This window comes from Grus americana, chromosome Z, assembly GCF_028858705.1.
Source record: "Grus americana isolate bGruAme1 chromosome Z, bGruAme1.mat, whole genome shotgun sequence".
Lineage (NCBI taxonomy): Eukaryota > Metazoa > Chordata > Aves > Gruiformes > Gruidae > Grus > Grus americana.
This window is the reverse complement of record NC_072891.1, coordinates 16,861,972-16,879,817: the sequence shown is the minus strand read 5'-3', so window position 1 is coordinate 16,879,817 and position 17,846 is coordinate 16,861,972. Positions and strand designations below refer to the sequence as shown.

Here is a 17,846-nt window from a genome sequence, read left to right as displayed (position 1 = left end):
AAAAATTGCAATGAGAGAGATGAACCAAAAGTTAGAATGCGCGCACTACTCAGAAACTGAATGGGTTTCTAGATAGAAATACTTGCAGTAAAGTTAGGTGGAAATAGGTTCGTAAGTGAACAACTACTAAGCAGGAACCACGATCGCATAACTCAGTTATTTCCTCAGTCATTTAATATTTACAAGTCTTTACATATATGTAACTTCTTTACCAAAGCAGTAAGATAAAGATACTGGTTCTGTGTGTTTAACACTCATTTTTCTCCTGCATCCACTAAAACGAATTCATTAGCTAAAGCTAAGTAACTTTGGGGTTTTTTTAAAATCAACAATTTTTAAGAATATATGTAACATGAAAGAACTAATGCTTCTAGGTTAAATCGGTGATTTTTTTAAGTTAGCAATCTTAATGACCTCTAACTGTTATTACAATGCAATGATTTGTTAAAATGGAGTTTAAAGTATTTATTCAGGACATTCAATTTTGTAAAACAATGACATATCTTAATATTCTATTAGTTGATAATCTAAATGTACACTATGAATGACAAGCCCTGATCTTCCCAGTCCTTATCATAGGCAGTATCTTATCTGTTTGTCAATCACTATTTCTTGTCATCATGCTCTTAAAACTGTGTTTTACCCTCTAAATTTTAACTGAGGATGGGAGTTCAGGGGGCTGCTGTGTTGTGTGCTGTTTCATTTGCGTGTTTCCTTAGTCTATGGCATCATTTTTTTTCTCAGAAGACCGGATGTGCTCAGCACTTGGCAGCATTAGGCAAGACTGCCACTGGGAATAAAACTCCTGCTGAACTGAAAGAGTAAATTAAAAATAATATGTTGTATTATTGATGTTGTATTTTTCCAGCAGGAAAACTCATCACTTTTATTTTTGTGTATATTAGTAATATGTATGTTATATCTTCCAAAAGCACTTTTGTAAAGCCTCCCACTTGTTTTGAACTATGATATTTATTTCACTAGGGGGAAAATTAAAGACTTAAAATATATTTTTGAAGGTCCTAAAGCTGACACCTTTATTTAATTTCTCTAACTCTTTGCCATCCATGCTCTCTCAGTATTCTAAGTATTGTAGCTGATGATGATTTTGGAGTTTAACGTTTCATTTTTGCTTCATGTAACAGCGAAGCCTGTGTTTATAACCAAAATAAGACAAGTAGATATTAATTTTTAACTGCATATCTCCAATGAATATAGTCATTATTCAATAATACACACTTCAAATACTCTCATCATTTTTCTGAATGCCATCCTTCTTTAAGATAGGCACCTGTCATTTGCATTGACTATAACCTTACTTTAATTACTCACTCTTTGAAGACCCTGAGCACATTTAAAACATGGTTTGCGGATCAAAATTATAGCCACCCACGTGGCACCCACACGTGGGGTGAATCCCATCCCCTCATCCGATTTTACAGACAACCGCAACAGGACAGAGGCACCAGCTGCATCACTGCAAACCCCACCGACGACGCCCACCGAGATCCAGCGACCCTCCTTTTCCCTCTCCCACCTCTGCAGTTCGTCTACACAAAGTGCCCTGAGTAAAAGACAGACCCTTTCACAGTCTCAGGTGCACAGGACACTCAAAGTACTGCCTTTTACTCCTCAGTGCGGGGGCACAGCCGATATACGGAGCAGGGCGATAGCGCTCCCGATACAGGCGACAAGATGGGCCGCCCTCACACTGCCCCACTCCCCCACAGCCAGCTGAGAAGAACCGGTGCGCGCGCACCTGAAGGCGGGAACCACGCTGCGCCGGCGGGGCGTACCACTGCCGACCCTGTGGGGGTCACTTCTTCCCCCTCCACGCCGGCCCGCTAGTGGGCTCGACCGCATGCAGGCCGTTGGGCCGTGTTGTTTGAGGCGCTCGAGGCCGTCTTCTCGCCCGGCGGGGCTGAGGGACTGTGCTGAGGGGACAGCGTGCGGGGCGGCGGGAGCTGGGGTCGGTGGTGATCTGTCGGCGCCTCTCACAAAGTCTCCACGAGATAACCATCTCCTTGGGGTAAGGGTGACAAGGGAATTGGGGGCAGTGCAGCCCAATGCTGTCTTGGCATAATCCCAACTGCAGTGCCACCACTTGCTGCCTCACCAAAAAACCCAAACAAAACCTGAACACATCAGCAGAGCACCTGTTGAGGTCCTGGTTTCACTTCTCTGTATAGTATATGAATTATTTTATCAAATAAAATGGCCAGTAGGTCGAGGGAGGTTATCCTCCCCCTCTATTCTGCCCTGGTGAGGCCACATCTGGAGTTCTGTGTTCAGCTCTGGGCTCCTCAGTTCAAGACAGACAGGGAACTACTGGAGATAGTCCAGCGGAGGGCTACAAGGATGATGAGGGGACTGGAGCATCTCTCATGTGAGGAAAGTTTAGTCTGGAGAAGAAAAGACTGAGAGGGGTCTGTCTGATCAATACTTATAAATATCTAAAGGGTGGACGTCTAGAGGATGGGGCCAGACTCTTTTCTATGGTGCCCAGTGACAGGACCAGGGGCATTGGGCACAAGCTGGACACTGGACATTCCATCTGAATATGAGGAAAAATGTCTTTACTTTGAGGATGACAGAGCACTGGAACAGGCTGCCCAGAGAGGTTGTGGAGTCTCCTTCTCTGGAGATATTCAAAACCCGCCTGGATGTGATCCTGTGCAACCTATCCTAGGTGATCCTGCTTTAGCAGGGGGTTGGACTAGATGATGTCCAGAGATCACTTACAACCCATACCATTCTGGGATTCTGTGTGAAATGGCTCCTCACATCAACATTAACATCAGCTGAGGGGGGACTCCATGTGCAAACGAATGTTCCTTTGAACAGCAGCAGATAGATATTGGATGGGAGCACTTCTTTTGATTCCCTTTGTCTCTGGTTTCTCAGTATTTATAGTGTGCATGCAACTATGGCTACCAAGCAGTGATACTCCGCTGCCTTTCACTCCTTTTTCTGAGGGAAATTAGGAAATTACGACAAAGGGCATCTGAGAAAATTGCGAAGACGAGTCCATCTCAGTGTGGGCGTGCACCCTGAGGCTGCTGAGGTGGAGGTCAGTACTACAAGTGGGAGGCTGCCTGCTCTGTAGGCAGGCTGCTCCTGTGGGCAGTGTACGTAGGTGCTGCTGCGGTGCTGGTGGTGACTGAGGGTTTTGCTGCTGCTTTGGGTAGGCTGGGAAATTGATCTTCTGCCTAAATATGAAAAGGAGCGAGTTATGTATTTATTTATTTTTTTTTCTGTTACTGAAATTTAATAAGCAAGTCCTGTTAAGATTGTCTTGTCCTAATATATTTAGTATCCTGCCAGTTTTTGTTTTTTTTTTTTTTTAAAAAGTAGACATGTAGGACTGGTGGGGGACCCATTGGGTTGCTGAATAACATCCCTGTGAAATCAGAGGCAACCAAGCCCTGTGGTCCCACAGGAAAGCAGAACAATTCATCTTCCTGTGGATTCTTCCTAACTTATTAGGTATAAATTGCTTCTTTTCTAGGCTACAGCTGAGTCAATGACCAAGACATATCAACCTCTCTTTAATCCTACTAGGAGTGTCTAATGTAAGGTTTAATGTCCTGCCTTACCATGGAAACTGTGCTGAGGCAGTGGGGACTCTTCGGCAGTTGTGTTGTAACTGTAGAATAGGCTTCTTAGCTAGATACCCTTGCTGAAAACTTCACAGGAAAACATTAGCCATTTTGTCATTTAAATGATCATAACTAGGTTTTGGGGTTAGTAGTGCTGGGTGAGTGACTATTTGCCATACTTAAGGGAATCACCAAATAATTTGGTTTGGAAGGGACTTCAGGAGCTTGCGTGGTTCAAACCCCTTCTCCAGGCAGGGCCAGCTTCAAAGCTATAATGGGCTGCTCATGGCCTTGTTAAGTTGAGTTTGGAATATCTTCAAGGAAAAGACTGGTTTATGGTATAATCTGAAGAGGAAAAGTTTTACAGGCTTGGACTTAGACAGAAACAACCGTTAATTTGCTTTATGAGCATAGATTTTTTTAGAAACAGGCTGTAAAATTACATTCCTAGAGTCACATCTGCATGCAAGAATAAATGGACTTGTTCTCAGAAATGCTAAATATGCTGTAGCATTCTCAGATGGTCTGGTTTTGTTTGTAACAGAGAGGGAAGAGGTTACATCTTGAATGCTTGTTGATGCTGTCCTCAAGAGCAGCACTGCCTGACATGCAGATGAGAAGCCATGGGAGCATGCAGGACCCTTCATGCCTGAGAGCATCCAGAGAAATAACAACCTACCAAATGCTGTTTGCAGGCAACTGCTTTATCAGAATGTCTGAGGATTGGTGTCCACCTGGACATCGACATAGACAAAGTGATGAAAATAATTTTTGTGGATGGATCTGCAGCTGAGATACAAGTGGGGAAAAGACACACTGCCAAGTGTGTCATGATGACAGATTCTAATAGAGAAAGGGGTACTCCTGTCATGTCCCAGGGAACTTGGTACATGCTTTTTGTGTTTTCTAACTCACTTTCCCCGCTTCATTGACCAATTTTTACAAATCTGTTACACACTTTCATTTGTTCTTGTAAACTGCAGCACGCCAAAACACCTGTTCAAAATGTTTGGTACTTAAAGAAAAAAATTCCAAGTTTAATAAAGTTATTTGTTAGAGAAGACTAGATCACTAGATTAAGTGAAATGTCACAGCAAGAAGTTCTTGTTAGACTCGGGAAAAGGTGCACAATCACTACTGATTGCTATAAAGATAAAAATACCCCCACAAACTCTGAGTGGTGAGGATTTTAATGCACAGTAAACCACAGTGTATTGCACAGACTGGTTTTCTGTGTTAATTATTTAGTGGTGGTTCTATTTTATAGACTACATTCACAGGAAGACAGGGAATGAAGGCTGAAATCCAATTTTCATGATTAGGCAAAAATGTTACCCTGTGGCCACATACTATATTTGCAGTAATGCTATACTAAATCACCCATATGTAAATATGTCATTTAACCACTGGGAAGGTGATTACTATGAGCAGTCAGGGAAAAAATGCAGAAAAAAAAACTTTGAGGGAAAAATGTATGACAGATTTTGACACAGAAATACATGGAACAAAAACCTATAAGACAGGGATAGAACATTTAACTTATAATAGGTTTAGCAGTCAGCAAATATTCTTTTGTTTTAGCTTTTAAAATATTGCTGCTAAACTAGTAAGCATTTTAGTACTACAAACTTCTAAAATATGAGAGTTTTTCTATAGTTTATTTAGAGTGCATTCTATTTTTTTGCCTTTTTATAGGGTAGTAACTTCTCTGGCAATACAGCTCAAGAGTCTAGTGGTCACTGAAAAAATGTCTGACATCCACTGTGCATTAGGCAAGTAGGGACATCTTTTCTGGAAGTGACCAGCAGGTAGCTGGGTGATGCTGTATTAATACAGTGCAACCTACAGAGGGTTTCTAACAGAAATTGCCATTACAAGCATCCCTGTAAGAGAAACTTCTGTGCCAAACACCTATGACATGGCAGTCCCAGCCATGTTTTCTATTCTATTTCTCACAAACAGCATAATCTGTGTACATTTAAAATCTCATGGTTAGGCATAGGCTTGAGTAATTTTTGACTGATCTTCATGTTATTATTACAGTTTGATGGTCTTTAATACCCTTCCTTACAACCCCAGCCATATCAGAGGAATGTGTCAGCTGCATTTACAGAGTTAAAGTTTGCAAGATTCAACTCAGTTTGCAAAATGTTTGTTTTCCTCTTATTCTGAAGAGCACATAGAAGGAAGAGCAAAAGTTCTAACCTACTTGAGACTCCCTGAGCACTCATCACAGTGTTTACAATACCAAAATGTCAGGCTGCAGAGTGGCTCGGTAAGGTGGGGGGATAAATTGTACTATCATGCATCCTGGGCACCAGCATACTCTTTGCTATGTTGTATTCCTCTTGCTAAAAGGATTTATTTTTCTGGTTTAGGAGATGAAAGCTGTCTGTCAGGAGGAATTTTTGGTATAGAAGCACCCATTTCTGTTGCGTTCTCCAAAATGTTGTATATTTGTCCAAAGGATGAAAACTACAAATATACAGAAATACATATAAATACATGGTTTTAAAGTAGGTTAATATATGTGTTGGGTTTGCGTGGCAAGGTTTTGGTAGCGGGGGGGCTACAGGGGTGGCTTCTGTGAGAAGTTGCTAGAAGCTCCCCCTGTGTCTGATAGAGCCAATGCCAGCTGGCTCCAAGATGGACCCACCACAGGCCAAGGCCAAGCCAATCAGCGCCTCTGTGATAACATATTTAAGAAGAAGAAAAACACTTAGAGAGAGAGAGCTTTTGCAGCCGGAGAGAGGAGTGAGAAGATGTAAGAAACTCTGCAGACACCAAGGTCAGTGCAGAAGGAGGGGGAGGAGGTGCTCCAGGTGCCAGAGCAGAGATCCCCCTGCAGCCCGTGGTGAAGGCCATGGTGAAGCAGGCTGTCCCCTGCAGCCCATGGAGGAAGGATGAGGGGGTGTAGAGATTCCACCTGCAGCCCGTGGAGGACCCCACACCGGAGCAGGTGGACCTGAAGGAGGCTGTGGCCTGTGGGAAGCCCACGCTGGAGCAAGTTCCTGGCTGGACCGGTGGACCTGTGGAGAGGGGAGCCCACGCCAGGGCAGGTTTGCTGGCAGGACTTGTGACCCCGTGGGGGACCCCACGCTGGAGCAGTTTGCTCCTGAAGGTCTGCACCCCGTGAGAGGGACTCCATGCTGGAGCAGGGGAACGATGAGAGGAGTCCTCCCCCTGAGGATGAAGAAGCGGCAGAAACACCGTGAGATGAACTGACCGTAACCCCCACTCCCCGTCCCCCTGTGCCTCTGAGGGGGAAAAAAAAAAGAAAAAGACTACTTTTGTGACTTTATCCTCATAATTGGAGCCATCGGACAACATAAAAGGCCACTTAGTTTCAGCATATGCTTGAGCTGTTATTTTGGTAGGCAGTAAATTTCTGATGTTGCTTATATGAATTCCATATTCTTGTAATCTCAACAGCAGTGTTCTGTGATGCAGGATGAAAAAAAAAAAAAGGAAGGTAAACACTTGGTAAATTGGAAATGAAATCTCCTAAAATGTGTATCAGCCTGAAAACCTGGATTTTGTAATCTCCAGAAAGAGTTGTTTGGGTCAGATCTAAAAATCACACAATCTTCTGTGCTAGCTGCACCACATGCTTGTCTTAAAATGGCTTTGGTTTGCCTTCTGAAATAACTTTCTAAATTACTACAGATAGAAAACCAGCTCACTCTGTCATGCTGTCTACAAGCCTTTGTCTGGAATAGCCTGTATTCATCTGCAGCATAACTTTTAATAAACTAGCCATACGGTATTGAAGGTAGGCAGTGTGTTCCAGCACTTTGTTGCATAGACAGACTGGTACATGCAATTTCCAAGAGGAAAAAGGCCCCTCATATGTCATTAGAACCTAAGAGACCTTTGCAGTCATTTAGCTTGTCAGAACAATGTTTTTGTTTTAAAAGTCTCAACCATCACTCAAGTAAAAACATGAATTTGTACCACAGCTTGTTTAGTCTTTGTCTGACACAGACACTGATTAATGTTGACCTTGTTATTACATACATACCCATGCCTAAATAGAAATCACATGCCTAGATTAAATAATTTAACTATATTAATTCAAAAGTTTAATCTATGCTACAGGGAAGAAAGTGTCTATCTCCACACAGGCGGATTCAGATATTCTTATGACTTGAATTCTTCAGTAGTCAAGTATTCTTCATTAGAGTGTATCAATATCATCACTTGGAGTCAATTTCAAAGAGAACATAATTATGCAAAAATAGATTTTTGATTTTGATGATTTGCTTCTGTAAAACTTGAAGTCACTAGAATAATTTTCTCCTCAAAATATTTTCACTTTATTAATTACTATTTATTTTTTATATTGCAGCCATGTCAGCATTCCAACCATGCCAAAGCTCTGTCCTGCAAGCCACAGTATGAGCCTACAAAAAACCATTCTTTGCTTGGAAGCTTTTAACAGATAGATATTGTACCAGTTAAAATAGGATATGGCAAAAATGCTGATGAATCTTGAGGATGAAGAGCACTAGACAAAGAAGGACAAAGTCAAGAGAAGTAATTGTATTGCTTCCACTGGCTTCCTAAGTAACTTAGCCTGCATTGCTTTGCTTTTCTATTTACATCAGATTTATCTTTCTGTTGCCATGCTGATGAGTCAGACTGTATAATTTCAATTTTAAGCACAATTAGAACAATTATATTCTTATAATTATTGGTAATTCTGGATCTCTTGTACTTTTAAAGTAATGCTGAAATTCTGACCTAGTTTGCTTGTACTCTTAAAAAAATCAAGGTGGTAGTGAGTGTTTGAACCACACAAATGTATGTCAGATTGCCAAGGAACATATTTTCTTTTTGTACTACATCTAGTACACAGTAATAACATACTGCTTTGTTAAGGACTACATTTTCCAGAGATTATCCAATCTTGTCTGATTATCATATTTGAAGGAGTCCATTTGGACAATATTTTGTTTGTTTTCTTTTGTTTCTTACTTTTCTCTCCACTGAATACTAGCCCTTCTTCTATGGAAGTTAAACATTTGGGGGTAGTCTTGTGAAAAAGGAATGCTTGCATCTGAAGCATCATTTCCTACACTATGGAAGGAGGAAGACAACTTGTAAAGACACATATCCTTCTATTTTCTTGTAATTCTCTTTGTGACACTGCTCAAATATCAGTGCTAGGCTAAAAGTATCCATTTTGCTCCTAAACAGTAATTTAATGCATTCCTCATTGAAGTAAATTCAGAAGGTTCCTATAATTGATTGATTGGTGATTGGTAGAAATCAGTTAGTTAATACTAATCACATTCTGAAGAAAGTGACACAACTGCCATTATTTACACTATAAAAGCAAGAGACTTTATGTCCCTAGAGCTTTTCATAAAATAGTACATTCTATGGCTAGTCTGTTCTTGTAGTGTCACTGCCACTACAAATTATATGGACGACATTTGAGTAAAATTTTGCATTTTAAAATATTGTAGGTTTACAAATCTATTTGCAGTTTGCACAGGTCCTTGCCCAGAGTTGCACATTCTTCCATCAGCAGCTCAGCTCAGGAAATTTCACTTAAGGTTTTCATGGCATTTCAAGACACTAGCAAAACTTTCTGATTTCATCAAAAACTATGCCACAACAAAGAAAGAATTCTATCACAGAGGTAAAAACTTAGTTTAAAGAATCTCGTACAGCTAGGTGACATATGGAGGACAGGGTGCTCATAATGATGGTAACATCTCTGGGTAACAAGCATGCGGCGCTCAGATGGCTGTTGAAGAAGGGTTGGACCCACTCATTTGGTAGCACAGTTTCACTAAGAATTATGTTGTCTTTGGTAACTTTCCAAGCTTGTGCCTTACTCTTCCAACGAAAGTAGATTTAGTTGGCTCACAGAATTAGTTCCTGAAGAAGTTTTCCTTTCCAAAGGGCAAGGCTGGTATTTCCTTTGTAACTCGAGATTGTAGCACTGTATGTGTTACACAGATAGCTACTGTGAAATAGGTCAGAAAATTTAACTTCTTTCTTAGTATGAGAAAGTGACCTGAGATTGTATGGTTCTATGCTTTATGTCTTTCTGGTATAATATCATAAGGTTTCATATGCAAGTGAAAAAATATGTAAAATATATGTTCTGTTACTTTTACTACCGAAGAAAAAAGTGTGAGGAATCAGTTTCCTGGCATGTCTAGGCCTCAGGTGTCTCTTATGGAACAGATTTTATTGCCTTCAGCATGAGCTCAAAAGCAGACCAGGGACAGTAGTGGAAGCATCATTTATAGTATGTGTGATGGGAAGCAGAACAGAAAGTTGTCAGCTCTTCAACTTTGCTTTTACTCCCACTAAGCCTTCTGCAGATTTTTATTCCTTCCAGTTTGGAGAAGGAGAATTCAACTATGTTCTCTCACAATTTGCAACATGATGTGGAAGAATCCTCTGCGTTCTTAGACTATTTTCAGGAAGCTAATATATCATCAGTCAGCTAAATTTCATATATTAGGATAAAGCTCATATTATGCAAAAGAAATACCAAAGCCTGTAGAAACACAAATTAAGTCTGTCAAACATTTGTGTCAATTTACTAGGTGCATCGATTTTAATAGCTGCATCTGCTTTTCATTACAACTACTGACTCCAGTTGTTGTCCCCTCTTACAGCTCCACCTACAGCTAATTATCCCGTGTGTTGCTGACTCCTGGCAGCTGCTCCATCGCTCTTGGTTCTCTGATGCCACTGTTACTGTTTCTGTTCTCTGCCATCTGTTCCTGAATGTTGCCTACTCTCTCTGATGGCCCTTATTACAGAAGGTGAGGAAATGCTTGCTCAATACAGTTATGCCAGTGTTTAAGTAATACACAAATCATGGAAATGGATTTGGGCTACATCTGCTTCTGTGTGGCCTGAAGGCATGCTTTCTATGGTGGTTAAAGCACTGACTGTGCATGCAATTAATGATTAGTCAGAAAGAATAATTTGTACTGTAAAATTACTTTTAAACAGAGGGAATTCCAAGAGAGAAATACATCCACTGGCATCTCCTCAAAGTCAATTGGCTATAAAAGCTAGTTAAATTCTTGCCAGTTCCACTGCCTTGGTGAACTAGCATATTTTGAATTATATCTGAAAAATCTGTAATGAAAAAGCAATATTCCACAGTGTTTACCTCTTTGCCCACCCCCCAAGTTTGCATTTCTTCTTTAATAAAAATAACAGCATGCTCTAAACTTTTTCTCCCTTTTCCTCTCCAATCAGGCAATATGAGTCAGGCACTCCTTTTTATAGGGTGTCTGGTAACGATCCCCTGAGACAGCACATCTCAGTGCTGGGAAAATAAAGGTTGCCTGTGGTTACATGTCATACAGTTTTAAGTTTCTCTTTGAACCAGAGCATTATTTTCCATTCTTACAACTGTGCTGATGCATACGTAGTTGTATATAGTAAGCTGTGAATGACAGTAGTCTTCCCAACATAGATTGCCATCATTAACTTGAAGCATTTCTAAAAACATGGCAAGTCTAAAGAACACTCATCTCTTCTTTAATACTCCTACTATTTTGAAATACAAACCATACCTTTTGATAATGTTAATTTTCATTCAGAAAGAGCGAACAGCTCTCGTAATCTCCTGATCTCACCTCCTGTATCATAAGTCAGGAAAAATATTTCAACTCAAGTAGTAAAGAAGTGTAAGTCATTGTGTTTGACAAAATTATTTCCTATCTTAATGGAAACTAATATAGATGGTGCTGTTTCAGTCTCTTGTAACAGTAACTTGAAGCCTTGGAAAAGCACATTGTCTTTGATGGAGAAAAGAGGCTCAAAACCCAACCCTTCCAAATGGAGGTGTGCTTCTTGATGACACCAAAAGATAGCCAGCAGAACAACTTGAGTCCTTCTTGCTTTTGGAGAAATAAGGTTTCCAAATACACACATTAATATAGACTAGCCTCTGCTAGGCAATATATGAGTAAAATGTCATTCCAAGAATGGTAACAAGTGCAGCCAGTTTACATGCCAAAAACTTCAATGCAGTGAAAGTTACTGGGGTTTCCACTAAAATATTCCTTGCTTACAGTGTCCATCTGTGATGTCTGTTTCTTTCCACCTTGTACATTTTAGCCATTGATTAAACTTGGAAAGTACAATTTTAGTAGGCATTTCTAAAATATGAATTCTGTCATTTTTGCATTGACTCATATGTCTGGCATTGGGACAATATGTAGCACTTTTTCTCCATGTGAATAAGAGAGAAGATAAAAAGTTACTGGTCCAGAGGGTCTTTCTGTAGAGCACAGATATATTTTGCCCCACTTCAAATAAAAGGCGAAAGCAAATAAATAGGTTGCTTTGCAACTGTGTAATATAAGCTTTTCTGTATCTGGCAAGCGCATCATACCTTGAAATAATAGGTTGCTGTGTTCTGTAGGAAAACAGTGGATTTCCAGTATAAAATGTAAAGTGCAGAGACAATCACAAGTCTGACACTTGGATTTGTCTTCTAAAACCCACATGTGAACTGTACACTGGCTGCAGTCATTAGGCATGTGATTACTTGAGCTGCATTGCTGCTGGAGGTGGCAAGGAGCTCAAGCTGGCTTTTCATAGTCCTTTAAGCTGACCTAGGTGATAGTTACCACCAAGAGAGGTCATTGCAGTATATGCCTGCAAACACACACCTACCTTGAGCTGTGTATTCCTCCTGTTTCTTGTCTGCATGAGTGAGCTGCATGAGGGAGCTGTTATCACAAAGAAGATATTCCTGGGAAGATCACTCTAGCTCCTCCCTCCTTTCTCTTGGCCATGTGGTCCTGCCTTTCTTCACTGGTGCTCATTGGGAACTGTCCTGGTTTTGGCTAGGATAGAGTTAATTTTCGCAAGGAGTCAGGACAGGTGAGCCAAGCTGGCCAAGGGGCTATTCTATTACAAGTCTGAGTGCCGGGTCCTGCACTTGGGTCACAACAACCCCATGCAACGCTACAGGCTTGGGGAGGAGTGGCTGGAAAGTTGCCTGGCGGAAAAGGTCCTGGCGGTGCTGGTCGACAACTGGCTGAACATGAGGCAGCAGTGTGCCCAGGTGGCCAAGAAGGCCAACAACATCCCAGCCTGTATGAGGAATAGTGTGGCCAGAAGGACTAGGGAAGCGATTGTGCCCCTTTACTTGGCACTGGTGAGGCCGCACCTCAAATACTGTGTTCAGTTTTGGGCCCCTCACTACAAGAAAGACATTGAGGTGCTGGAGCGTGTCCAGAGAAGGGCAACGAAGCTGGTGAAGGGTCTAGAGCACAAGTCTTATGAGGAGCAGCTGAGGGAACTGGGGTTGTTTAGCCTGGAGAAGAAGAGGCTGAGGGGAGACCTTATTGCTCTCTACAACTACCTGAAAGGAGGTTGTAGTGAGATGGGTGTTGGTCTCTTCTCCCAAGTAAGTAGTGAAAGGACAAGAGCAAATGGCCTCAAGCTGTGCCAGTGGAGATTTAGATTAGATATCAGGAGAAATTTCTTCACTGAAAGAGTGGTCAGGCATTGAAACAGGCTGCCCAGGGAAGTGGTGGAGTCACCATCCCTGGAGGTGTTCAAAAAATGGGTAGACATGGCACTTCGGGACATGGTTTAGTAGACATGGTGGTGTTGGGTTGACGGTTGGACTTGATGATCTTAGAGGTCTTTTCCAACCTTAAGATTCTATGATTCTATTCCATACCATGTGACATCATGCTCACCATAAAATGGGGCTAGTTGGGGAGGGGTGCCTTGGTGTGGCTCTGGGACTGAGTGTGGGCTGAGTGTCCAGTTGGTTGTTGGGTCGGTAAATTGCCTTGTGTTATCACCCTTTGTGTATATTCTAAGCACTGTTGTTTCCCTCTCCCTTTGTTGTCCCAGTAAACTGTCCTTATCCACACCCACGAGGTTTTGCCTTTGTTTTCCCGTTCTCTGGCCCATCCCACTGGGGGAGAGATGAGCCAGCAGTTGTATGGTGCTTAGCTGCCAGCTGGGGCTGAACCATGACAGGGACTTTGCTTAATCAGTTTAACTTATTAATCAACAGAAGGTAACTTCTGATACTTTGCTTTCATGATTTTCTCAGGTTTTAGAAAGCTGGATCAGCTCATGGAAGGGCACTGGCAGACAGCAGTGGAACTGGCACATGTGAGTAGTGGGAGCTGGAGTTCCCCACACGGCAGTGGTGAACTACTGTCTTCACTGCCGGTTCTTGAAGTCTAGCTGTGAATCATCATGAGAGCTCAGGTATTTTTAGAGCCTTATAAAAGGCTTAAGCCTTCTGAAGATTACTTCTTCAAGCAGGAGGTATAAGCAAGCATGTTTACTCATCATGATAGCTCACTTGCATTGAGTTCCATAGACAAAGTTGTTTCTACAAACAGTATAATCCATAAGAGAACACCAATGCCGCTCTCTGGCTTAGGTTGTCCAACGCTTTGGCTGAGGTGAAATTCACATCAAGATGCCTTAATTAACAAATATATTTAGTGTCTGAATGAGAGCAAGATGTCCATGCTCCTGCTCTAGTCTGAAGAGTGGGGAGCCCTAATCAGCTCACCTAAAGCAGACACCTAAATGTGGTCAGCTAAGCAGCTCTTCAGACTATTAGCTATCATGGTAACTTAGATCTATCTGACACAAAGATGTTTACATTCCTGGAGCTGTTTTCTTCCACTGGGGATCAATTCAACTGCCAAAACATAGGCATCTACCATCATTCAGGCTTTTAGATAAGACAGAATCTACACAAGGCCTGTGCTGTTCTGGACCAGCACCTGGAAGCCTGATTACCTACTGTAAATGGCACTGGATGTCTGTGCAGAGGAACTGAATCACACCCCAATTCCCTTGGGAGGAAAGGGTTTACTCTTGTCTAGTTGGATTCCTCCAACAGCTCCCTCCCTACCTCTAGAGAGAGGAGAGAGGCAGTAGTACATTACTACACACTGGGACACATTCAATATACGGCATTTTCCATAGAGACAGATTATCTGACATTTCTGACATTCAAGAGTTCATGTACTGCTAGGTTTTAACTATGACTACAAGTAACTATCAGGGTTTGTCAGAATATCTGATTTGTAGATTCCATTGTTCGTGTAAATCTTGAACTACAGCAGCTTATTTATTTGCAACCACAGGCTGTTCCAGCCAAAGGTAAACTGGTCTGCTAAATCAGTAACACGTCTTGTGTTCTGGGTACAGCATGTCCTATCTCCATCCATAAATTTAGGTCCATGATTCTATTTTTAACTGTATACATATCAATCAGGGAAAACGCTGATCTCATTAGGCATTGCTTCTGTTCTAAGAAAAGCTGCATTCTACTTTATTAAATGAGAAATACTTGATTTCTCCTAATAAAATCTCTATTCTCCATAAAAAAATTTAGTTACTGCAATAAAACACATTGTGTCAGGACAGATCAAAGACAATACATTTATTAAACTTTGAGAAAAACAAACAAAACACTGACATAAGGAAAGTTAAATAGAAACTGAAAGACACATCTTCTGACCGGCATATAATGGCTTGTGTGACCAGTAAAGTACCAAAATGACATTCTGAATTTGATTGAGGTATTTAACTATTTTTGGCAATAGAAACAGAGTAAGAAACTTCTTCCAAACACACACATAGGCATTACTTGCATTAGTGTCTATCATCTATGAAATTTTATATGAAACTAAATAATGTAGCTGTTAGAAAAATATAGCAGCAAATTAGCAGAATATCTAATGCACATTTACCATAAAGTACGTGCTAAACTTAAAAATCCCACCCAATGGTTGGGCCCAGTCCTGTAGCCCTTGGTCGCAAAGAGAGCATCAGTGAGTTCAGTGGGAGACCTGCATTCGCTGCACTTCATACACTTCTGTTCAGGTCAGAGAAAATAAATGAACGTCCCTATTTGAATGTTCCTATTTGCCTTCTAAAAAGAACCCTGCTATGATGAAACCATGGCCTGGGAAGGTAACTTCTGAAGCAATAATAGTTCATTGCAAAGCTCCTTCAAGCTCTTAATATACGTAAGAACAAAGAGAGCTTTCCTGCTGAATTTCAGTTTTCTCTTTTTCTGAAAGTCTGCCTAACATGGTCAGAGGAGAAGCTGTTAGGCTGCAAAAATGAGAAACACTTTTGAACAACACTATATTCAATTCTCTTGTTCCACTGAAGTCTTTTAATCCTGCTATCTTTAAAAATTAACTGCTGGCTAATTCCTGAAGTCCTTATTTTTTTAATCAAGACTTTATGTGGCACAAATTAATAAATGTAGTGATATCTTTGGCTGTAGGAGGGCTCCAGAAGCTGGTCAAATGTGAAGAGATTATGCTGCTAAGTCACCAGAGCTTATTCATGTGTTCTCAAAAATTTTCAGTGAAAGTATAGTTGCACACTGTTTAATACTGCGGTCAACAAAATTTTGCTTATAAAAAAGTGTATTATTAGCATTAACCAGAATCCAATGAAGAAGAGAATAATTTGGCCAAATATTTTGTATATTTTAAAGTTTTCTACAAAACTTTAAATTGAATGCATATTTCTATATTAGTTACCATAAGAAAGTAGTAGTATCAGGTATCAGGTACTTTAAGTTCCTACAGTATTTCAAAGCTTCTCTACAGGTTTCTCTGGAGGTATAAAATGGCTCTGTAAAAATCTATTTTTCCTTTTTGCTGCAAACAAAACTTTTATAAAACAGAAAACTCTTTAAGATTGCAGCAATTACATTCCTTAGATGGGTCATCATAATTGAACTACAGTGTGTAGTGTAATAGAAAATGTGTATGTTTTTATGGCTAAAATATTAAAATATATTTTATTAATTTGTATAAATCAAAATAGATGTATTTATTCAAGCTACTTTTGTTTTTTCACCTATATGTTTAGTTCCTAATTTTTGCTATAAAGATCTCTGCCAACAGTACATTTTTTAATAAATTCTTGTACTTTAAACCACCTGATTTTTAGCTTTATCAAAATGCACAATTTACTGTACATTAAACATAGTCATTTCAATGTTTAGTATCACAAAAATCAACACCCACATGAACAAGACAGTCACATTTAGTAAAACGGTCTCAAGACAAAATCATAGATAATATTTACAGAACACAATAGGAATATTTTGATGAATATTTCATGTTGCAACATTTCAGATAGAATTATAAGAACCATGAGAAACTTTTAGACTTCATTTTGGTTTCAGCATATGAGCCTGAGCTGACTCTCTGCTGTGAAATACTGCACACACCTAGTCAAAGAAGTGCTACGGCATCATTTTGTTCAGCTGGTCTGTGCTCACATAGCCACAAGACATGTTGAATTCCTTGTCTGGCGCAGGCAGTGCAGTTGCATTGAGCACAAGGCCTTGTGGAGAGTGAACGATATGGATAGACGTATAGTCTGGGACAGGCATCTCTGAACTTGGGGTTTCTGCTGTTGAAGCTCCAAGATTGATAGCGGTAGTGGTAAAGCTCTCCGTGGTGAAGTAAGCATCCTCGTTCCAGCTTTGCTCCTGGACATGCGGCTCATCCTCTTCATGGGAAGTCACAGCAATACAGTTTTTCACATCTGCCTCACAGAAGTAGGTGTTGTCCATGGTGAAGTTTTGTTCTGTGCAGCCTTCACACTGTGCTGTCCCCATCTTGGTTTTCTGCCCTGGTGAAAGTACAACACTGCCTGCTGGAGTAATATCACTCACTTGCGTGTAAAAGTCAGTATTTGTCAGAGAATTCTGGTTGCTTAGCTGGGTATGGACTGATGGTCTAGCTGAGTCAATGTTGTCTGCAAAAGGTGCCCACAGCTCGCTATTTTCAGACTGATAACTTGTATGTGGCTGTTGGGTGTCTGTGTTGGCAAAGCTTGGAAGTGACTCGTTATCTTTTCTATCAAGACACAAGAGGTCCTCTTCTTTTTCAGTTGCCTTTTTGAATTGCTCAGTATCAGAGATGGCATCACATGTGTCGCTTGCAGTGAAGTCTGTCTCTGGAATATCTGGTTCACAACAACTGGCCCGTCCAGAATCATCATCCTTCGATCCCAAGCAATTGTGTGATTTCAGGTGATCTTCACTCAGAAGCCTGTCAGTATCTGAGGCTCTGTTCTTTTCATCAGGGTCTTCTATGTCCAACTCGATAAACTCAACCCACAAATCATCACTGTATAGCTGTGTCTTGTAGTTGTCATGGCTGGCTAAGATGGAGTTCACTTCATCTAGCTTTCCTTTCTACACAGCAAGAAAGAATGAATGTTATAAAGGAA

The 17,846-nt window shown here is 40.8% G+C and overlaps 1 protein-coding gene across 5 annotated transcripts in view; it reads right to left on the bottom strand.

The window, feature by feature from the left end:
- Positions 1-15,006: 15,006 nt before the first annotated feature.
- GHR (growth hormone receptor) overlaps positions 15,007-17,846 on the bottom strand; it is a 132,125-nt gene continuing 129,285 nt past the window's right edge. For all 5 annotated transcript variants that reach the window (XM_054810401.1, XM_054810403.1, XM_054810400.1 and 2 more), the window contains one exon: positions 15,007-17,811. In XM_054810401.1, coding sequence (XP_054666376.1) covers positions 16,852-17,811 — 960 coding nt within the window. In that variant the 3' untranslated portion in view covers positions 15,007-16,851. The remainder of the gene's footprint in view (positions 17,812-17,846) is intronic.